Source organism: Mercurialis annua, linkage group LG3 (genome assembly GCF_937616625.2).
Source record: "Mercurialis annua linkage group LG3, ddMerAnnu1.2, whole genome shotgun sequence".
Classification (NCBI taxonomy): domain Eukaryota; kingdom Viridiplantae; phylum Streptophyta; class Magnoliopsida; order Malpighiales; family Euphorbiaceae; genus Mercurialis; species Mercurialis annua.
In genome coordinates, this window is record NC_065572.1 from 10,677,433 (window position 1) to 10,702,745 (window position 25,313).

A 25,313-nucleotide genomic window follows, 5' to 3' on the forward strand; every position below is an offset into this window, starting at 1 on the left:
ACTGGAACAAAAATAGAGAATAAAATAGTAAATAAGAGGGATAAAAACGTAAATTATAATAAGAATAATTAATTTACTCTAAATTAAGTTGTTAAATTGTACTAGTTGTTTAAACTGTTTATCAATTTATACCGAATGAATAAATTATTTTAATTTTATTTTTCGGGTACTAATCAATCATCAAAATATGTTTTCTTGATTAGATATTACTTTCAAATAATTTAAATCTACCATGATGGATAGATACTACTATAAATATAGTCAACTATATTTCATTGGTCACACTCAGGTGTTCAACAAACACATGGCTATGAAAACCATTATAAATATACAACTTCTCTATTAACCCTTTCAGGAGAGGAAACACCAAAACCAGACCTCTCTCTGCTGATATTCTCTAATTTTTCATTTTCTTTTCTATTTTTCCCAGTTTCTGCAACTCTCCATAGAAAAAATTGTTTTTTGAGTTTAAATTTTGTTCAAGAAATGGGTTCGAGCAACATAAAGAAGAAGAGAAGTAATAATATTTGGTCTATGGGGACAATTTTGATGCATGCAGATTATATAGACTGGTTGTTGATGATTCTTGGGTTTATTGGATCTGTTGGTGATGGATTTTCTACACCGATTGTGTTGTTTGTTACTAGTAAATTGATGAATAATCTTGGCGGTTCTTCTTCTTCTTCTTCTGATTTCTCTCATAACATAAATATGGTACTACTTTTTTTACTTCTCTCTCTAACTCTTTGTTTCTCTCTCATAAATTAGGGTTTCAATCTTGATTTTCTTGAATTGCAGAATGCTCTGTCTCTTTGTTACGTGGCTTGTGGACAATGGGTTGTTTGTTTTCTTGGTGGGTAAATTTCCTTTTCTTGAATTACTAATATTTGTAAGGCAAGTTAAAATTATTATACTATATATGTTAAATATAAAATAATTTTTAAATTATGCCAGTTTAATTTATTATTTATTCTATATTTTACTTTCTTTGAGCATGATTTAAGTATAAATCATTCCAAATAGTATTTTTGTTGGTATTGCAAAGGAGACATATATATATTTAAATAATTGATCAAATTGGTATAATTTTAAAATCGTAATATATTTAATGAATGGACCATATATTTATGGGTGTATAAAAACATTTTGACTATTCATGAATACAAAATATAGATTATAGAGTTTTAGGATTTTAAAAGCGTTTTTGGGTAGGAAAATGAAACTTTGAAACCTAAGATTCGAGAAATTTCTATGCAATATATTTAATAATTGATTATAGTTTTTTAGTTTAATATTAAGTATGATCAATTGGATTTTTTTTTCAGAGGGATATTGTTGGACAAGAACAGGAGAGAGACAAGCAACGAGAATGAGAGCAAGATATTTAAAAGCAGTATTAAGACAAGAAGTTGGTTATTTTGATTTGCATGTCACAAGTACAGCAGAAGTCATCACAAGTGTTTCCAATGATAGCCTTGTCATTCAAGATGTTCTAAGTGAAAAGGTACAATACACTAACAACTATTCTAAAAATATTTACTATAAATTATAGTACTACTTAACAAATAAAAGGTAATTAATTCTTAAGATTTGGCAAAAAAAATTCTTAAGATACCCAAAATGTCGTTTTATTATATTTTGATACCTTTACTATATATTGTCTTTTTGGTTGCTAGACTTTAATTTTATTTTTTTCTGGCTACTGAGGTGACAGCCTCGTCACATGGTTTTTACTTTATTTTCTTTTTAAAATATTGTTATTTAAGTCTTCCAGGCAAATTATGCATATATGTCAATTTTTTAGAAAATAAAAGAAAATTAAACGGACATGTATGCATTTTTTGATCGAAAACTTTTTCTTGAAAAGGATCAAATTTAAAATGAATTAAAGTTTGGTTATCAAAAAGTTAAAAATCGATAGTTTGACACCCTTAGAATCAATTACCCAGCAAATAAATTAATTCCAACTTCTGTTTTGGTGAATTCAGGTGCCAAATTTCTTGATGAACGCTTCAATGTTCTTCGGCTGCTATCTAGTCGGGTTCTTACTGCTATGGAGGCTCGCAATAGTCGGGTTTCCATTTATAATTCTTCTGATAATCCCCGGTTTAATGTACGGAAGAACATTGATGGGATTAGCACGGAAAATGAGAGATGAGTACACAAAAGCAGGAACAATAGCAGAACAGGCAATATCTTCTATAAGAACCGTGTATGCTTTTGTGGGCGAAAACAAAACCATATCGGAATACTCGAAAGCTCTGGATTGTACGGTGAAATTAGGGTTGAGGCAGGGTTTGGCTAAAGGATTGGCGATCGGAAGTAATGGAGTTGTGTTTGCAATTTGGTCATTTATGTCATACTATGGGAGTAGAATGGTGATGTATGATAATTCTCGTGGTGGTACTGTTTTTGCTGTTGGTGCGTCTATTGCTGTGGGTGGATTGTAAGTTCATTTCTAATTTCTTTCACTTTTTCGCAATTTATTATTATTTATTAAAATACGTCAAGAAATAATTACTGACGATATTAGATAAAGATATAATGGCAAATATAGAGAAAAATTATAGAATTTACAGTATCAATTATTCCCTCCGTCTAATTTTAGAAATCTCATTTCATTTTACATAAAAATTAAAAAAACGCAAAAATTACATTAATTACTATGTTTTTTCTTGTTTCGCATTTATTAATGATAGTGAAATTTTACATATCATTTCTTTTAAGGTCTTTTAAAGTGATTTAAAGAAGAGAAAAAGAATTTCAATATAAAAAATTTCTAAAAATAAAAATAAGACTTGTAAATGAAACGGAGGAAATATTTTTTTTTTTATTATATTTTTGAGAAAAAATGGACAGCTTCATGCTGAAGGGTTATCTTTTCATTCTATCATAATAGTAAGAGATCAAGTACATAATAATAATAATATAAAAAGACTAGTTGTGGGGCTTCTGTTTTCTAGGTGCTAATTAATGCCTTGCATGATGACAAACATTGAAAATTTCCTCATTTTTCACATTTATTGTTAATAAATGAGTTTAAAAACTTTAAATTATTTTTAAAAATCTTAAGTAATTTCCTTATTTCTTTGGTTGATCAGATCCCTGGGTGCTGGATTATCAAACGTGAAATACCTATCAGAAGCATGTTCAGCAGGAGAAAGAATAATGGAAGTAATAAAAAGAAAACCCAAAATAGACATAGAAAACACAGAAGGGGAAATACTACAAAACATAAAAGGAGAAGTAGAGTTCAACACCATAGACTTTGCATACCCATCAAGACCAGAAACCCTAATTCTCAAAAACTTTAACCTAAAAATCCCACCAGGAATAACCATAGCCTTAGTGGGAGGTAGTGGATCAGGCAAATCAACAGTGATTGCATTATTACAAAGATTTTATGATCCACTTGATGGGGAAATATTGGTTGATGGGATTGGAATTGAGAGATTGCAAGTTAAGTGGCTGAGGGCACAGATGGGATTAGTGAGTCAAGAACCAGCTTTATTTGCAACTTCCATTAAAGAAAATATACTTTTTGGGAAAGAAGATGCTTCCATGGAGGAAGTTGTTGAAGCTGCTAAAGCTTCTAATGCTCATGATTTTATCAGTTTGTTGCCTCATGGCTATGATACTCAGGTTAGTTCTTCTGCTTCTCATTTTAGAACATATAATTTTCTTTGCTTGATGATGAACAAATAAATTGATCCTAACGCGTGAATTAAGTGTGAATTAATTGATCCTAGCTAGTACATAAATTCAAAACGAAATGATCCTTTCGTCTTAAAATTTAGTGTATGAAGTCGGACTAATGTGTATGGAAATAAAATATCAGAAAAATGGATATTAACTCTGGATCACTAGACTTACCTCTTGTTATAAAAAGAGTTATTATAAAAAAGGTCACTCGTCTTTGCATTTTTTTTTTCATAAAAGGAGGTCACCCATATATAACGGAGTGTTCTACATGCAACGCTTTTTTACATGGCAATGTTGAAATTACAAAAATAGATATAATTTAGAATACTTTTTAAAACAAAAGATGTAATTTAGTATCCTCGATTTACATCTTTTTGTAACAAAATTTAACTGAACTAACGTATAAATAATATTCTTTACATAACTATACTTTATTCATAACAATAGTTAAGTTCAATAAACCAGACTATTGGCATAAACACCTCTTAATAATAATTGTTTCTAAAATTTAATTTAATTAGCATACCTCGTCTTAATTAGAAAAGGTTAAATATTTAAATAAATTTGAAAAAGAACTTTAAAATAACTAAAATTGCTTTTAAATATATGTATCACATTTTATAAGTTACTACAACAACTATATAGTATTTGATTAGATAAGGATTTAATTTGGAATCGAATTCGATTGATCGTGCAAAACTCAAATTGAAACCAATGAAGCAACACGTTGTTGTGGATACCTTATCAGATTATTTCAGGTAATGACAACAATTTATTTGTTTATGTAATGTATGGACCCACGAACTATTAAATTTTTCCCCATTCCTCTTCTGCAAGAATTGTTGCTTTCCCAAGTCCTAAAAATGGGCGCCCATGTGTCTTCCTTTACTTTTTTTAGATCTCTATTACCACCACTCATAATTCTTTTTACTCTCTTTGGAAAACCTTTATCTAAGCAACTTTCACTTTAAGAAATTTAAGAGTACTATGCTTTTTTTTAAAAAAAAAATACTATTGAAATATAATCATTTTATTTATTTTTCTTTAAAAATATTTAAAATTTAACTTGAAAATAATTTTCTAAAACATATTGATAAGTTGTACTTTCTTAATAAAGGGATAATTAAAATTAATGTACTCTAAATTTAATTTCTACAGATAAAATTATTTTTAATATTTAATAGATGAAAAAAATTAAGGGATAAAATTAATGGAAGAATTTGTGTAATGAAATTATTAAAGGGAAGATAAAGAATACATGCCTTTGAAAGTGGGAACCTGTTTTGGGTCATCCTTCCACCACAAATAAATGCTAAGTTGGACCAACATAGGAATCACCCACACCATATCTCTTGCTTTGCAAGCTATTTATGACCAAACCATTTATGCATTTCAACTTCAGTATTTGTGCACAAATGTCACACATCATATATATCTATTTCTTTAAATCAGCTTGTTCATTGTAATTTTTCTAACTTTAAAACCTTTTGACTCGACTGCCAAAAATTTAAAAAAATTTAACTTTTTTTTTATAATTGGGGAGGAGGGAGCGCTTGTGGGAGGAATCGAACCCACGACCTAACAGTTTGCTGCCAGCGCTTATAATTTTTTCAAAAATAATTTACAGTTTCTACATTTATCTCAATTTAATAATTCCGTTGCAATTTTAATTTTTCCAATCAATTTGATTTTTTAAATTTTCAGTTAGAGTTAGTAAAATTTATTTTCATAATTGAAAAATCTAACTCATAATTTAAGAACAGCTTCAAAATATAATTTGAATTATCTATTTTGCAGTAAAAAACAAATTTGAAGTTCCATTTGTCCCTTATGGTAAAATACATATTCTATTAGTGTCTTATAATACCCTATTATAAACATTAATAAGCTATATAGAAATAATAATAATTATTATTTTAATTTTAATTTTAATTTTAATTTATGATAAAACTTTGATAAATATATGATAAAATAAATAAAAAATATAGAAGTGAAATATACATTATAAAGATTTTTCAAAAATGAAATATAAAAGGTACAAAAAAGTAATTAAAAATCTAACAACATGTTGTTGTTTTTTTGATAAATAATCCAACAATATGTTATTAATTAAATATAAGTACTATAATGTTAAGTTGTGAACCAATTCTCCCTGCATAACTATTAGATAAAATGAATTAAAATATTCACACTTATAAGCGATAAATATTATTAAAGTAATGAATAATTTGGTCTAGCAATTTTACATGTTGGGTTAATTATATTGAAGAAATAAATAAAAAAAAGTATATTTTTTATGAATAAAAGAAGTATCTAACCGATAAAAATATGATAAAATTCAATCTTTTAAGTTATTTGTATGAGAAAATAGTTCATATGGACTAATTTATCATAAAAATAAATTAATTAACTAAATATATTTTATTTTATCAGATAATCTCTTTTCTTAACTACTTAAAAATAATTGATACAAATAATAAAATTTCTGGAACAAACAATCAAAAATTTATTTATGATATATTTAATAAATTCATTAAAATTTTAGATTTGTAAATTCATTTTTCCTGATCACTATAATAATAAAATATACATGCTTGATTAACAGGTTGGTGAACGAGGAGTTCAAATGTCCGGAGGACAAAAGCAAAGAATTGCCATAGCAAGAGCAATAATCAAAGCACCAAAAATTCTCCTTCTTGATGAGGCAACAAGTGCATTAGACTCCGAATCTGAACGTATAGTCCAAGAAGCCCTAGACAAGGCTGCCGTGGGTCGAACCACGATCATCATAGCGCACCGTCTCTCCACCATTCGCAATGCTGACCTAATCGCGGTAGTTCAAACTGGCCAGGTCATGGAAACCGGTTCGCATGACGAATTAATTAAAAACGAAGATGGTCTATACACGTCATTAGTCCGTCTTCAACAAACAGAAAAAGAAAAAACCGTCGAAGACGATGATGATCATCATGCCACGTCGTTCTCTTCATTGATGTCGAAAATGGACATGAACAACGCTAGTAGTCGAAGATTGTCGATTGTTAGTAGGTCGAGCTCCGCGGATTCTTCAATGACGGCTCCAAACAGAGGTTCACTTGGCGGAGATCAACATAATGGAGAAAATCTCGCGGAGGAGAGTGTTAAAAGACCGTCGTTTCGAAGATTGTTAGCAATGAACTCGCCGGAATGGAAACAAGCTAGTTTCGGATGTTTAGGTGCAATTCTATTCGGCGGAGTGCAGCCATTGTACGCATTTGTGATGGGTTCGATGATATCGATATATTTTTTGAGTGATCATAATGAAATCAAGGAGCAAATACGGATTTACTCGTTATGTTTTTTGGGGTTAGCGATCTTCTCATTGATCATCAACATTGTTCAGCATTATAATTTTGCGTATATGGGTGAGATGCTAACGAAGAGAATCAGAGAAAGAATGCTTTCGAAGTTGCTCACTTTTGAAATTGGATGGTTCGATCAAGATGAGAACTCTAGTGGTGCAATTTGCGCTAGACTTGCCAAAGATGCTAATGTGGTACGTATCTTCAATTTATTAAAAATTATCTTTTAATTCGGTTCAATTTTTAAAATAAAAATAATTTAGTTCACTTTTAAAGTAAACCAAAGTAATCGGTTCAATTTAATTTGATTTGAAATGTTCTAGATTCATCTAATTTTTTTATTTGATTTTGATAATTTAATTTTATATTCAATTTGGTTAAGTTTGAAATGAATGTACAACTCAGAAAGATTATTTTTGTTCCTGAATATGTTATCTCATATAGATATATAATCTAAATTAAAATTAGGATTTTATCTTGGTGAAAAAAATAAACATTAAATAAACATAAAGAGGTAACTTTTTTAATAAAAAAAAAAGTTTGATATTAGTTAGGATATGTAGAGAACATGGCAATAACACATATAAATGTAGGAAGTCAACTTGATTTGAGCTTTGAGGTTTAGCTTTGTTGGGTATGAATTAGACAAGCCTATACTATATGGACTCCACTTATAATATCCTAGTTTTTGTCTTCCATCAACTAATAATTGCACCTTAATTATATTCATAAAATTCCTCAATCGTCAATTATTTATAATTATTTATTTTTATAATATTTTCTTTAGTTTTTCTCTTACTTTTCTAATTTTATTCTCGAATTTTACTAGTATATTTTTAATTATTGATTTTAACTAGTACTACTTTCTACTACTTGTTTCTTACTTTAATAATCATAGATTTAGTCAATGCTATTATTTTAAATTGATGATGATTCATGAAATCCACATCTAAATATCGATTAGTCAGAACTACAGTTCATTTTCCCTTTTTCTAATTTTGTTTTTTAATTTGGGAACCTTTAAATTGTTTAAAATAAATTTCTTCTAACTTGTTTGAATGTCACATATTGGAAATTTGTTTATTGGAATTTATATGCATGAAATATGAAAAACTAGTTTAGTAAGACCCCCTTATGCAAAATCTTGCCTAAAACATTCTGACATTTCATTTTTTTGTACTAAAAGCATTTCTGTATTTCTATAACGATACTATATTTGTATAAAAATATTATTTCGATAGAGTCTTTGATGTTTTGAATTTTTTTATTTGAGGAAAAATATAGGTTTCCCCCTTCTTAAAATTTATTATTAAATATACTTTAAACTTTCAAAAATCAAACATCCTACTTTATGATTTAAACATTTTTAACTTTATTTTATTTTTATTTTTTATAATTTTAATGAAAATGGGATAGTGGTGGTTCCGGAAGCGGGAAGTAGTGGCCGGTCACCGGAATGACTAGAATTGAATTCTGGTCGGAATTGTAGTCGGCCGACGTGGTCAATTATGGTGGTATGTTGATTGTTAACCCGTTAACATTTGTTGTCTTTTTCACCAAATATTATATGTGTAGATCTTAAGAGTATTTTAAATGATTTTTAAATTGTACATGACTAAAATATTAAAATCTATCAAAAATTCACCGGTGGCTTGACTCCGGCAAAGATATTTTTAACATAAACATATTGTTTTCTATTTTTAGGAAAAATATTTTATTGTGTTAGTACTCTTTTTAATTGGCTTAATTACTTAAAAACCACTCACCTTGAATTTTTTTTTCGTTTATACCCTGACGTAGGAAAAAATTCATTTATACCATGACGTATGTATTTATGTTTCATCTCTACCCCGAAGCACTAAATTAACCTCTTTTCATTAAGAAAAAAGTTTAAAATAGTTCTTCATTTTTAACCTAAGCTAATTAGAATTTAATTATAAATAAATTTTTCTCTAAATGAAGGACTATTTTAAACTTTTTTCTAAATGAAAAAAGGTTAATTTAGTGCCTCAGGGTAGAGGTGAAACATAAACACATACGTCATGGTATAAACGAATTTTTTCCTAGTTCAGGGTATAAACGAAAAAAAAGTTCAAGGTGGGTGGTTTTTAAGTAATTAAGCCCTTTTTAATTATTAAAAGTTGCATATATTTGTAAATTGTCTATTTTTTTTTCTAAAACAATCTCTATATATTTTAGTACTGCATAGAACTAATAAAAGTGTTGACTTGTTGATGGGCAGGTGAGGTCATTGGTGGGTGACAGAATAGCTCTTGTGATACAAACAGTCTCAGCTGTGACCATAGCCTGCACAATGGGCCTTGTTATTGCTTGGAGGCTTGCTGTTGTTATGATAGCAGTCCAGCCTCTCATTATTATCTGCTTTTATTGCCGGCGTGTCCTAATCAAAAGCATGTCTCAACAAGCCATTAAAGCCCAAGATGAAAGTGGCAAGCTAGCTGCAGAGGCCGTCTCCAATCTCCGAACCATCACCGCCTTTTCCTCGCAAGATCGGATCCTAAAAATGCTCGAAAAATCCCAAGAAGGTCCGCAGAGAGAGAGCATGAGGCAATCATTGTATGCTGGTCTTGGGCTTGGTACCTCTCAATGCCTAATGTCATGTACTTGGGCTCTCGACTTTTGGTACGGCGGTAGGCTCATTTCGAAAGGCTATATCTCCTCGAAAGCCCTATTTGAGACGTTCATGATCTTGGTCAGCACGGGTCGCGTCATAGCCGATGCCGGAAGCATGACGACTGACCTAGCTAAAGGTGCGGACGCTGTTGGTTCCGTATTCGCCGTGTTAGACCGATTCACGAGGATTGAACCTGATGACCCGGAAGGATACGAGCCCGAAAAGATTACGGGCCATGTCGAATTAAAAGACGTGGACTTCGCGTATCCGGCTAGGCCCAATGTGATGATCTTTAAAGGCTTCTCAATCAAAATCGAAGCGGGAAAATCAACAGCATTGGTGGGACAAAGCGGGTCCGGCAAATCAACAATCATTGGATTAATCGAGAGATTTTACGATCCGATCGGAGGGACCGTAAAAATAGACAATCGAGATATCAAGTTATTTAACCTAAGATCACTAAGGAAGCACATTGCATTAGTCAGTCAAGAACCAACATTGTTTGCTGGTACTATAAAGGATAACATCACGTACGGTACATCAGACAGTACAGATGAATCAGAAATAATCGAGGCCGCTAAAGCAGCCAACGCTCACGATTTCATCGCAGCATTGAAAGATGGATACGACACGTGGTGTGGGGACAGAGGAGTTCAGCTTTCAGGTGGGCAAAAACAACGCGTTGCAATAGCGCGTGCAATACTGAGAAATCCTGCAATTCTGTTATTAGATGAAGCAACGAGTGCGCTGGACAGTCAATCGGAGAAAGTGGTGCAAGACGCGCTTGAGCGCGTGATGGTTGGAAGGACGAGTGTTGTGGTTGCACATAGGCTTAGTACCATACAAAACTGCGACACGATTGCCGTTTTGAGTAAAGGGCAAATTGTAGAGCAAGGGTCCCACTCGTCCTTGTTGGCAAAGGGACCCACTGGAGCTTACTTCTCACTTGTTAGCCTTCAAAGGACCCCACTAAATAACAGTCATACCTCTAACTAAGTTGACTTGTCAAATGTGAAAATTAATGTTTTTCTTTGTCAATTGTAATTTTATTTCCATCTATTTGTTCTCTTTTTATCGAAAATATTACTCGCATTAAAACGATATTAGTATTATTATTTTTTTATCACATAATATGGCTTATGAGGAGTAAATATTAAAAAAGTTTTTGTGATAGAGAAAAAGATGATAGTGATACTTTGACATATTACATAATAAATAAATACATTAATGGTTGATACATATAATTAGTACAATTGGAGTAATATTTTTGAAAATAATATCATTATTTAAGAGCCAGAGGACTAAAATATGATATATGAAATATTACAATTAGACTTATATTTGAATTCTAATTTTTAACATCTCTTATTTTTTAAAAATAAAATAAAGAAGCATGGCTTTGGAAAATTGAAAAATCAAATCAAATTGAGTCTTATATTTTCTATTAGATATGAATTTTATTCCTTTTAAAAATTGTCTGAGTTTGATATTTTTTACTATAAAGACGAATTGATGGGTACCTTTAGATAAGGTAATATGTTTTTTTTATTATTGGTGAAGGGCAGTGTTTGTGGGAGCAATCTATACATGGCCGAGCAGATTACTATCTAGCTATTATACCATGTGAATTATATATGTTTTTTTTTCTAACACTATGTGTACAAGCAGGATATTTTTTATCACTTAAAAAAACTAGCAATTGTGAAAAGAAATAATGTCACGATATTAAAAGAACTATATCCAGAGTGATCGTTGGAATCACGAGAAGAAACATCTAACCTCGTTAAAACCGCATACAATAGATTTAATCTCGTCCAAAATATTACCCAGATTAGTTAAATAATAATGTACCATTACATAAAGCAAAAATCAGTTGAGAATTATCACTTTCCACTTCTACTCTCATGAACGACACCGGCACATTATCTGAGCTTTTTGTTGCCCAGTTTCTTCACCTCACCGTTACTATCACGACACACAAACCCCAAACTCTACCAGCATTTGTACTCATCGTAATCCAGGCACTCCGAGGACGAACCCAAACTTTATCTTTTTTTTTATACCAGTCTCATTTCCTCTCGAGTTGACACTTTGGAAATCATTGAGTATTTTAGAAGCAAGTTGCAAAATCGACTCAAAAGGCATGACATTATTCTGGAAAAAAAAATCGATTACAAGAAAACCAAACGGCCCAACACGCCACCAAGAGCAACTCACTACTCTCCACTTCTCTATTACGCACGTAAAAATCAGTCCAGCTAAAAAAACCTTCATCTGGCAGACGATTTGTGTCCCGACTCATGGAACAAGCAAACCAAATCTTCTCACCCCGCGTACAGTTTTTAAAAACATGGTCTATAATTTCAGCTCCCCTACATCTTGGACACAATTTTCGTCGCCTATTTGCATTTGAGGTACTGCTTATTGATAGAAAATGAAATAGTTACATTGTGATAATTATGGTAAATTTTAGGCTTAATGGCGTAAAAAATCATAAACTTTAGCGTGTTTTGCAAATTTAACATAAACTTTCAATTTTGGCAAATTAAATCACAAACTTTTGATTTTTTGCAATTTTAGCACTGATCATTTTTTTTCAAAAACATAGAGAAAAATGCTGATGTGGACGCCGGAATAGTGGTTATTCCGGTGTACACATCAGCATTTTTTTCACGAAAAATTGATCGGTGCTAAAATTGCCAAAAATCAAAAGTTTGTGTATTAATTTGCCAAAATTGAAAGTTTATGTTAAATTTGCAAAACACGCTAAAATTTGTAATTTTTTACGCAATTAAGCCTAAATTTTATACGTAACTATATATTTTCTTTAAGAAGTAGCAACTATAAATGGAGGCACTCAAAGCAACAAAAATCAAGAGTTGTGTGATTTTTTAGTCTGAATCAACAAGTTGAGATTATTTGGTATTTCACGGCATAATCTATTTCAATTTTTGTAAGCTGATATTACTTGGTCGTCATAGACATAAGCATAACATAACAAAGTCTATATATATAAATCTATCTACCTATATATATCTATATTTGTATTTATATCTATATTTATATATATTTATATCTATATCTATACATTTATATAATTGAGAGGTCCAATGGTGTCCGTTTATTGATTCTCAACAAATTCATTTTCACCAAATATAGCATTTCTATTAGTTTCTGTGTTTTTTTAAATTACTTATTTAAATTATATTTATTATAGTGAGTATTGTAATCTATATTAACTTATAATCTTTACACATTATAGTGTTCTTAATATATATTAACTTCTAATATATATAAATCATTTATTTCATTAAATAACATTTTTTAAAAAATAAAATTATTCTAAAATTTTGACAAACTCACATTTTATATAATATACTTATTTAATGTTTCTTATTTTAACATTATAGTTTATTTTATTTTTACGGAATATAAAAGTTATCATTAAAAGAATATTAATATTAGAGATAGTCAGTATTTCGAAATAATTTATTACTAACATTAAAATAGAGATTTATTTTATTAGTTTGCATGTGAAATTATTTTTGCATTTTTTTATAAATGTTTTTTAATAAATTTATTATTTAAATAAATATTAATTTGATTTCGCGTAAATATGGGGGGCTTACGACTAGTACACTTATATAATTGAGAGGATCAACCGAACTCTTTCATTGATTCTGACCAAATTGAGTATTACCATTAGTTCATATCTTTGAGATAACTTATATCTAATTAATTTTATAAATCAGCTTTAATTTAGGCAAAATATATCCTGAGGTCCATGTACTTTTCATTTTTTATTTACTTTATCTCTAGGCGTTTTTGTTTTTTTACTTGATTCTTGTACTTTTGAAAATAATTTTATGAAGTCTCTTTGTTAATAAAAGTGAAGAAGTACGAGGGACCAAATAAAATTATTTTTGAAAGTACATGGATTAAGTAAAGAAACAAACGAATTTTATAAAATTATTTTCGAAAATACGGATCAATTAAAAAAATAAAAATGCATAGGGACGAAGTAAAAAAAAATAAAAAGTACAGAGTCCTTAAAATAGGTTAAGCCTTTTATTGATATCAACTTTCCAATGTGTAAAACTTCGTTATCAAACCAATGAAAAATTCTCAGCCTAATTTAACTTCCATCTTCAAGAAAGAATTAGCAACAAATTTTGGGTGACTTCATTCCACCATAAAGCAAAAAGCATCAAACAGATGTCAGGCCAAGTATTTATAAGGACTTTTTACCCAATATACTGAAAATTGGCCTAAATTTACTTTTATACAGTTCAAAGCTAAAATTTATATTTCATACGATCCAAAATTAAAATTTTAACCTAATTTCTTTAAATTCTTATTTTTCTACTGTTTCTTCTTTTCCTCTTGAATTTTGGCGATTCGTTCTTCTTCTCTACGATTCCAGCACAGTTTCTCCACGTTCTTATTCCTTAGTTTTTCCATCTCCGTCGTTTCGCCTCCGTCGTTCCGCCTTTGTCTCGACGCACCATCTTTCTTTTATCTTTTTGATTTTAGATCTGAAATTTTTTGTTGTTTTTTTTCATTTTCAGATCTATAATTTGTTTATCTTTTACTGTTTATTCACCATTAAATATGTATAAAAAGTATTTTCAAAATAATCTAATACTTATTTCATGTTATGTATATAATTTTGTGATTTTATGTAATAAAATTATTTTATTCTGAATTTTTTTGTGTTTTGTTGTATTTCTGCGTTTTTTTTATTCTGCAAACGATTTATTGATGATTATTGATTGTTGAATTATTGTAATGTTACAGTGTTGTTAATTTTATGTTGATGTTGTATATTGCATTTTCAAGCTTGTGTTTATCTTTCTTTTTTTATGTTTTATTTATAGTAATTTATGTTTTAAATTAGTTTTTTAATTTGTATATTTTTTATTTTGTAATGGTTTGATTTTATATGCAGGTTGCTGATTTTGAAAGACTTTAATCTTTATCTTTTCACTTGTTGACATGTTGTTGATATGATGTTGACTGTAACAGTCACTTAAAACTAAGTCAACTTCTAGTTATTCGAAAAAGAAACCTTATAGTAAACCTGAAAAGGATTTGGATGATGTCTTTATTAAGGTATTTCATCTTTTCTATTTTGTGAAATGGAATTGTATCGTACCCGAATTTGTCAAAGTTTGGTTAAGTAGGAGAGATGGAAGACGAAAAACAATTACACAAGTGAAGTTGAAGTAACTGTTCAGCTGCAAAGAGAATTGAGGAAGCAAAAAATTTTGAAATAGATTTTTTTAGTTTACGAACTATTGTGTTGGTTGTATGTATAATATTATTTTATTTTTATTTGTAAGGATGATTTTGCATTTTTATTTGAATTATTGTTGTTGTTTTTTCATATTGTTTTGAGTAATTATTCTGATAATTTTGGTTCATTTATTTGAACTTTTTGTACGTTTATTCTTCTTTAATAGAATTACTATTATCATATTAACAAATTATCAACATAATGTTAACATGATATCAACAATTAATGCTAATTTAGTCAAGATATTTGTAAAATGAGAACATTGATTGATTTAAGTCAAAAAATCAACATATTATCAAAAACACGTCAATAGCTCATTAATACAACAATTTAAGACTAACTTTATTTTTCTTTCAATGATTGAAAAATCAACATGTTATCAACAGTATATCAACAACATGTCAACATAAAATTGAAAATCAAAAAAATTTGAAATACATATCAACATAATATCAACAATAAATCAACATAAGGAATAAAATAAAACATAATTTTTTGAAAAACTGTGACAATTAACAAAATATCAACAAGAAATCAACAACATGTCAATATGATAATGCTAACATATAATTATCTAATCTCGGTTAAATTTTATTTTATTTAGTTTATTTCGCGGACAAAGTTATCTAATTTGTCAAAAAATTTAAAAAAAATACAATTTTCCAATTTTGAAATCAAGGAAATACCAACTGATTATCAAGACAAAATCAACAACAAATCAATAACATTGTAACATTATAATAATTCAGCAATCAACCATCATAAAAAAAACGAGTTACAGAATAAATAAACACAGAAATACAATCAAACACAAAAACAAAATGCAGAAATAACAAAAAATTATTCCATATAACCATAAATATATTTTACATAACATGAAATTAGAATTATATTCTTTAAATATAATCTGTTACATGTTTAATCGTGATAAAATAGTAAAAAATTGTAGATCTGAAAATAAAGAAGAAGAAGAAGAAGAAGAAGAAGAAGAACAATAAATAAATTGTACATCTGAAATCAAGTAGATGACGACGATGATTAGAGTAGATGATGGCGTTGGCAAAAATGACGACGGAGACGATGATGAGAACGATGACGGAGGAGTGGAGGAACAGAGAACGGCGCAGCTAAAGACGACGGAGCAGAAAAATGGAGAACGGTAAAGAAAAGGTGACCTGAGAATGAAAGAAAAAAACATGAGCGAAAAGAGAGAAAATTGAATTGAGAGGAAGAGAAAATTGAATGATAAGGAGAGAGAGAAAATAAATGAAATTATGATTTTGTGCTATTAGGGTTGAATATATATAATCCGTATAAAAGTAATAATTCACTCCGCACATGGTAGTTTAGGAAACTCAAACTTGCACCTGTATAAAAGTAAATAATTTGGCAATGTAGATTGTTTGTGTAAAAAGCTCTATTTATAATTCAAACCCACCTTAAATTTTTATTTTCAATTTTAACCCATCATGACTCGTGAACCTTTTAACTGGATAGTATCAGAAATAGCTTTTCAGCCCATCTCAACTCCTAATTCCTCTCTTGGCCAAAATACTTCAGCGCTAGGCCTAATTTCTGGTAGGTGTAAATAATAGGGATGTTTATGTATTTACTTTAAAAATAAAAATATTTGTACTTTTTATCTCAACACAAAAAAATTATAAAAACCTCACGTTTTCCCAGATTTTTGTTATTTACTCTGATTATTTAAAATAATTACGATTTTACTCCATTATCATCTGATAATCATAATATTAACATATTGGTATTATGCATCCTTCTGTAATTTATTTTTTCACGTACGTTATCATATAATTTTCATAACTTTATCATGTTTCGTTATCATACTGCGGTGTTATGATAACGACATGATAATGTAGTGATACCGACATGATAATCAGACACTGTATTATCATAGATATTATCATAATGTTATCATAATATTATCATATAGTAACCATAAAACATTATCATCTCGATATTATATGATAACGATATAAATAATGTTATGATAACGATATAATAATCATATTATTTCCTACAGAAAATCTTTTTTTTATAGTGTGATGATAACGACATGATAATATAATGATGCTAACATGATAATTAGACACTGTTATCTGCATGAAATCGTTTTTTCTGCAAATTTGTAGATCTAAAAATTGAAAAAAAAATTAAGATCAATTTTTTTAGATCTGAAAGTTAAAATAAATCGTAAAAATCACCACGAGCTAAGAAAAAATCGATAAAATTAAATATGAAAAAATGGTGGAGCGACGACATATCAATGACGGACCGATGACGGAGAAATAATGAAGAAGAAAATAATAAAAATGGAGAGAGAGAGAGAGAGGTGGTGGTTTGGAGTAAAAAAATAATAAAAATAGCTATTATAATAATAAAAACATATCTTTGAGTAAAAAAATAAAGATATTAAAAGATGGGGTACATTCTCTATTTTTTTTATTGAGATAAAAAATCATATTATTTTTAAAAAGAGTGTATTTTTTCTAAACAATAAACATTAATTAAATGACTTTTGGGTTCAAAAATTTAAATTAGCTCATATAAGCTCTTTTCTAAACTAGTGCAAACAAGGTGTAATTTCCTCGATTTAAAATCTCCAAAACAAGCCATTTATGCAATTTCACATTGGATTTGTAGAAGGGCAAAAGAGAATAAAATATGATTTATGTCTTCTTCATATGTGTGTAAAATGATAAATGTGCTTTTTAGATATGACGAAAAAAGTACATTAAATTTTTATATTTTTTAATTTTATAGACATTAGGCCCGTCCGCTATGAAAATGAAAGGCGTGCACTTTACGTGCCACTAGTTCGACTGGAATATATTTTTAATTTGTTTTTTTTATTAATGTCTTTTTAATCAAGGCCTTGCACCTTTATTTTTGTTAAAAATAAATCTTTTAAATGAATTATTATTTTTCCGGTCTGAGTTGACATTATTAATTTTTATTAACAACGGGGGCTAATATCCATAAAATTAAAAGTGTAGGGCTTTAACCTTGATAAAACACGAAAAGACCAAATTTTAAAAAAAAAAATATACTAATGCATGAATCTAGATGTGTATTTTGCCAAATTTATAAGGCTTCAAGTGAGGTTCAATTTAAAATTACAAGGGCTGAGAAATCTTTCTGGACAAATATATGGGCCAAATACAATTGGACCTAACAATATTTCTTGTTTCTTTCTGGTTTTGCTTTTAGTTTTGATCAGTTTACATTCTTACCGCCGGCCTTTACATTTTGTCCATGTACATGCTTGAGAACAATAATTGTACAGATGAGTTATAACTCAAATGTTCATATTCTCCCATAAGATCTCTCTTTCCCCAATTATAAAAAAAATAAACGATAGTTGCAACAAAATCATCAAACAATAACAAAAAAATAATAGTATTAAAAAATTAAATATAATTATAAAAAAAAATTAAAAAGCTTTAAATATAAATTATAAAAGTATCTCAAAATTGTGATTTTATCCTAAATGTTGAGATTTTGTTGGTATATAAAAGAAAAGTTGCTTGCAAATGAGTGTTGGCTGATAAGTGTTTTTACAACACTTATTTCGGGGTTAATTAGTTTAGATTTTAGATTAATTGTTTTACATTTTCAGTTATTTAATGCTTTATTTATGTGCATTTTACCTTTTATGTTTTATTTTACTTCTTGTGTTTTTATGTAGAAATTTTGGGTTTTAATTCGTAAATTCGGACCTGCTAAACCTCACCTCAATATTTAGACTATAAACGGAGTTATAGAAGTCAAAAGGACCCGATTTCAAAGCCCATGGTTGAAGGACTCAATTGTCTACAACTCTTATGAGGAAAGTTATCTCAGATTCTATCATTTTTTAATTCGAATTTCTGTTGCAAAAAGGAAGATGAAATATGCCAAGTCAAATCTAGTTTAAAAATTGAAATCTTATCTAATCTCTTAGGTTGTTAAGATTGATCCTTATTTTTCTCTAAGAACCAAGAGAGGATTGAATTAATTGCTGGATATTGGGCATTTGAGAGACCATTTATTTTTACTCTACACAAAAAGTAAGAAGAAGAATTGAAGAGCGAAGAGGGTAGAAGTTCGAGATTGGAGAAAACGCGCGAAGAAATCCATAACTATTTTCTAACTCTTGTCTATTCCTTCTTTATTCATTTAATTGACACCATGTCTATGTGAAGCTAAAATATTTTTGGGTTTAACATTCCCTAGCACAATTGTAGTTATTTGTCTTTGGATTATTTAAATGTTTTGTGGATTCTATTGTATTCATATTAATTAGAAGTTGATCAATTTTAGTTAATTATTTGTGTTGTGTTATTAATTGAAAAATGATAACTTAATAGACCTATAGAATCCAATTGATTTTAATTGTTAATGATACATCTTGATAATTAATTCAATGTTCGTATGCTTGTTTAATAATTTGATTTATATTTGATTGTAAGAATTGATTAGTTGAACGAAAGTGATTAATTGATTTCTTTGATTGAACTGAATTGAGTTTGGTGAATTAACAATTAACAAAGATTAATTAATGCTTTAGGATAGTTAGAACATTAGCCAATATAATCCGTTGATCGATAATTGCAATCGTGTGAAAGAGTGTTAGTACCCGTTTTTATCGTTATTATTTGAATCGTAATTAATTTAGTTCATAATTTATGTCATTTAAATATTTAGTGAAATTAGACAACTCAAATCTTGATTTCTTAGCCTTAAACTAGTAATTAGAATCGATAGGGGAATTTAAATTATTCCTCGTTGGGATCGACATCTTTCTTACTCTTTATTACTTATACGATTTCGTATACTTGCGAAAATAATCAACAAGTTTTTAGTGCCGTTGCCGGGAAATATATTTAGGACGTCATAATTGATTTACCATTATTGGGATTAGGCATTTTTATTTTCGCAATTTTGCTTGCGTTTATATGTGTTTTTGTGAATATTTGTGAGTTGTACTCCCTCCGTCCCAAATTGATAGACAGTTTAGAAAAAACACTGATATTAAGAAATTTAGGTTCTCTAGATAAAATGAGTTAATACATAAAAAAAAATATCATACTTGCCCTCATTTAATATAGTGACAATTTTTGTCTTTTAGTGATTTTTATTGTCTTTCCAAGATATTCTCTATAATTAATGAGGGTATGTTTGACAATTACTTAGTGAGATAAATATCTAGTGCCTATAATTTGGGACGAAAAAAATTGAAATAGTGCCTATTAATTTGGGATGGAGGGACTATTAATTTAAAATTTTATACTTTTTTTGATTTATTTCGAATGTTTTTTAAAGAAATTTATTTTTTACTATCGGGGTGAGTACGGTAGATGTTTTTTGCCATTACAATCTCTTATTTGTTTTATGTAAAGTGGCCCATCAATTTTTAAAATTAAGTTTTTGAAAAGGAAAGGTGGCCATATATAACATACATGCACTTCAATTTTGTTTTTCTCTTTTATTTGTTAAATGACCCAGCAACCACAGTTTTTTTTTTGTTAAATTGACTTGTTTACAACTTGTTTTTTATTTAGTTTTGTTATTCTATTTATTTCGTGTGATTGATCTTTCTGTTTTTTATTGGTATTAAATTTTTATTATTTATTTTAAACTTATTTTCTTGTAGGATTTACGTAGTGTATGTCAAGAACCGAAGTTCCAATTCGAAGCTTGAAGTGTACCTTCTGGAGATCAAAAAGTAATTAAGGGAAAACAGTACGAAAGGAAAAGGCGAAGAACAATACGGTAGGCGCTAATAACCGTACTCTTTTAGAATTTTTGATGCCCGGGTTGAATGGTGATCAACCCGGCATCACTAGACTAAGAGTGGAGGCCAATAATTTTAAAAATAAGCCTTCACTGCTTGAAATGTTGCAATCAACTGTTCAATTCTATGGATTAGCTAATGAAGATCTCAATGCTCATATAGCTGATTTCTTAGAAATCTGCGACACTTTCAAAATGAATGGTGTTACCGACGACGCCATACAGCGAGGTTATTTCCATTCACTTTAAAAAATAAAGCGAAGACTTGGTTGAATTCGCTTGCACCTGGCTCAGTGACATCATGGGATGAACTAGTCAAAATATTTCTAGTTAAGAATTTTCCTTTAGCTAAGACTGCTAGAATCATTAAGGAAATTACCAATTCTGGACAAATCGATGGAGAATGTTTGCATAAATCATCGGAAAGGGAACTTCAGCGAAGTTGCCCACATCACAATCTTCCTCAAGAATTGTTGATACAAACTTTCTATAATGGAGCAAGCAAAGCAACTAGAGGCATGATGGATGAAGCAGCTTGCGGTTCTTTGATGAAGAAGACAATTGACGTAGCATTCAATTTGGTGTACGAGTTGGCTACTAGCAATGGCCTATGGTCAAATGAGAGAGAGAAACAAACACCTGCCAAGGAGAAATTATCAAAAGGTCTCAGTGGACCAAGTGACTGCTCTCCAAGCTCAAGTTGATGTTTTGACCAAAAAAATGCAAAACATGCCAGTGGCAGCTGTGCAAGCAAGTTGCGATTTGTGTGGACAATTGGGGCACAATAGTTTTGAATGCTTTGTGGCAGCCCCAAGTGACACCGAACAAGTGAACTTTGTTGGTGCACAAGGTCAAGGGGGAGGTGGAAATAACTCTTACTCTAAAACGTACAATCCAGGATGGAGAAATCACCCAAATTTCACTTGGAGCAATTCTGCCAACAACGCTCCAAGACCCGCTCAAGGACCACCCAGATTTCAAATACCACCACCACCACAAGACCGATTGGGTGCATTTGAGTCCAAAATGTACAAGTTCATGGAATCAATCACCAATCGGTTCAACATTCAAGATGAGAATCAGAAAAAGCTAGAAGAGAAGTTTGATCATATCACAAAGAATCAATCATCGGTAATACATGATCTTGAGGTACACTTTTGTAGAATGGCTAATACCATTGCTACCCGGAATCCGGAAAGTTTACCAAGCCATACCGAAAACCCAAGAGATGTAAAAGCTATGACATTGAGGAGTGGAAAGGAACTGGAATCATCCTTTAATAATCATGAGAAAACAACTGTTCATGAAAAGGAAATGAAGATCGAGGAGGAGCAAGAAGTGGACATTCCCTTGAAAAAATACGTTCCACCTCCACCATTTGTTCCGAAGATTCCATTCCCACAACGATTGAAGAAGGAACAAAATGATCAACAATTTGCCAATTTCTTGGACAAGGTTAAAAAATTGCAAATCAATCTCTCTTTGGCGGAGACATTGGAGCAAATGCCCAAATACGCAAAGTTCCTCAAAGACATCCTGACAAACAAGAGGAAATGGACGGATGATGGCACAATCTCGTTAATAGAAAACTTTAGCTCCATAATTTCTAAGAAAATCCCAACTAAGTTAAAAGATCCGGGAAGTTTTACCATTCCGTGTGTAGATGGTGATATGGAATTCTCTAGATGCTTGTGTGATTTAGGAGCTAGAATTAACTTGATGCCATTATCTATATTCCAAAAGTTTAGCTTGGGTGAAGTGAAGGAAACTTCAATAATACTCCAATTGCCGGATCAATCCAGCAAACAACCATACGGTATCATCGAGGATGTACTAGTGAAAGTGGATAAGTTTATTTTCCCCGTCGATTTTGTCGTATTGGATTTTGAGGAAGATAAAAATTGTCCATTGATCTTAGGTCGTCCATTCATGAATACCGGTAGAGTATTAATTGATGTACATGATAAAAAAATTGATTTTCGGAATATGCGAGGACCAAGTTGATTTCAACATGACACGCCTAATAAAACACCCTTTGGAGGAGGAGACATGTATGAGGGTTGGTATCATCGATGAATGTGTGATCAAAGAAAAGGATGAAGAAGCCAAGATCGAAGACTTAAAAAGTATGAATTCAATGGACACGTCTCAAGAAGAGGACGTGTTTGAACCTCCAAGACCCGAATTACTCTTGAGAACTGATAAGCCTACACCTCCTTCTACCGAAAAGCCGCCAATTCTAGAGCTTAAACCTTTACCTCAATTCTTAAGGTACTTCGTTTTAGGAGACAATGACACCTTACAGATTATTATATCCAATAAGTTGTCCAAACAACAAGAAGAAAGGGTCATTGATTGCGTTAGGAAAAGGATTAAAGCAATGGGGAGGCAAATTTGGACATAAGAGGAATTAGTCATAATGTAGTCATGCAGGATGAACCTAGAAGAGGGTAGTTCACCGGTGGCGGATAGGCAACATCGATTGAACCCGAACATGAAAGAGGCAGTGAAGAAGGAAATCATCAAACTATTGGATGCGGGAATCATATATCTAATTTCTGATAGTGGATGAGTGAGCCTAGTACCATGTGTATCAAAGAAAGGAGGAATGACGGTAGTTGAAAGCGATAAAGAGAAATGATCTCAACTAGGACACTAACGGGATGGAGAGTCTGCATCGACTATAGAAAATTAAATTCCGCTACTAGAAAGGATCATTTTCCACTACCATTTATTGATCAAATGTTGGAAAAGATTGCATGACGAGCATACAATAGTTTTTTGGACGGTTATTCAGGATATAACCAAATTTTTATCTTTCTCGAAGATCAAGATAAGATCACCTTCACATGCCCTTATAGGACTTTTGCTTATAGAAGAATGTCATTCGGGTTATGTAACGCGCCCGCCACTTTTCAGCGATGCATGATGTCCATCTTTACTGACATGATTGAAGATATCATGGAAGTATTCATGGATAATTTTTCAGTATTCAGAGATTCTTTCGACCTATGCCTCTACAACCTTGATAGAGTTCTTCAAAGATATGATGAATCACATTTGGTTCTTAATTGGGAGTAATTCCACTTCATGGTTGAAGAGGGAGTGGTATTAGGACACAAGATATCAAGTAGCAGTATTGAAGTTGATCAGGAAAAAACAGAGATGATAGAGAAGTTACCACCACTGATTTCGGTGAAAGGAGTGCGTGCATTCTTAGGGCATGCAGGATTTTATCGAGGATTCATCAAAGATTTCCCTCTTATCGCTAGACCTCTTACTAATCTTTTGATTAAAGACTCCCCCTTTAACTTCACCAATGAATGTGTAGTCTCATTCAACAAATTGAAAAATGCACTCATAACATCCCCGATTATTGCATCCTCGGATTGGTCACTCTCTTTCGAGGTGATGTGTGATGCGAGCGACCAAGCACTCGGTTGTGTACTTGGACAAAGGAAAGACAAAAAGCTACATGTGATTTACTACGCTAGCCGTACTCTCACAAGAGCATAATTGAATTACACAACAACAGAAAAAGAGATGCTAGCTGTTGTATTTTTATGCGACAAATTCCACTCTTACCTTCTAGGATCCCAGGTAATCATATTCACTGATCATGCGGCATTAAGGTACCTTTTCTCTAAGAAGGAGGCAAAACTGAGACTGATTCGGTGGGTTATTTTATTGCAAGAATTTGATTTGGAAATCAAGGACAAGAAGGGGAGCGAAAATGTAGTGGCAGATCATTTATCACGACTAGAAGGGTTGGTGTTGAACCATGAAAATGAAATGGAAATCAACGAAGAATTTCCAGACGAGACATTGATGAGCGTTGAAGAAATACATTCTCCATGATACGCCGACATTGTCAACTATCTTGCTTGTGGAGTTCTTCCAAAGGAATTTTCTTATCAACAACAAAAGAAATTCTTGTTTGAAGCCAAGAAATACCTTTAGGATGAGTCATTTCTATACAAGATTTGAGGTGACGAATTAATTCGACGATGTGTGCTGGATGAGGATTGGCAAACCCATCAAATGCCGTGGACACCACTGTGTCCAATTTCCACTTTTATACTTTTGTTTTGTTAAGTTTATCACTTTGGTTTCTTTTGAATTTTGTTTTCTTATTTTACTTTATTAGGATAGTAATTAGATACTTTTTGTTTATCCAATATTGGTTTCATGTGTATTACATTAGGACTCTAATCTTAGTGTTTTAAGTTATCTGAACAAATCAACTTCATGAGTCCTACTAGGTTTTTTCTATTTCTTTTACCCTCCCTATATATACACGTTCCCGTCCTCCTCATCATTCATCTATATATTATAATTTCGGTGTGTTTTTTTTCTCTCTTTAATCATGATTCTCCCGCGTCATGTTTTTCGTAATGCTCGTCGTACTTTCCCCGACTACCTCAAAGTCACCAAACCCGAATGAAATTGGGAGTTTGGAAAACCCAATTGAGGTGGAAAGTTCAAACGAAAGAGAACCCGAGATGGAGGATACCATGTATGAAGATAAGTACATGGTCGAAAT

General features: G+C 30.7%; 2 protein-coding genes across 2 annotated transcripts; both read left to right on the forward strand.

The window, feature by feature from the left end:
* Nucleotides 1-289: 289 nt before the first annotated feature.
* Nucleotides 290-10,779, forward strand: LOC126673445 (ABC transporter B family member 15-like). The gene is made up of 7 exons (XM_050367597.2): nt 290-714; nt 799-853; nt 1,326-1,504; nt 1,989-2,446; nt 3,102-3,642; nt 6,308-7,237; nt 9,286-10,779. Exons 1-7 carry the CDS (start codon nt 487-489, stop codon nt 10,672-10,674), a joined length of 3,780 nt encoding a protein of 1,259 aa, XP_050223554.1. The 5' UTR covers nt 290-486; the 3' UTR covers nt 10,675-10,779.
* Nucleotides 10,780-21,490: 10,711 nt separating this feature from the next.
* LOC126672243 (uncharacterized) lies at nt 21,491-22,774 on the forward strand. The gene has a single exon (XM_050366192.1). It carries the CDS (start codon nt 21,491-21,493, stop codon nt 22,772-22,774), a length of 1,284 nt encoding a protein of 427 aa, XP_050222149.1.
* The last annotated feature ends 2,539 nt before the right edge of the window (nt 22,775-25,313 follow it).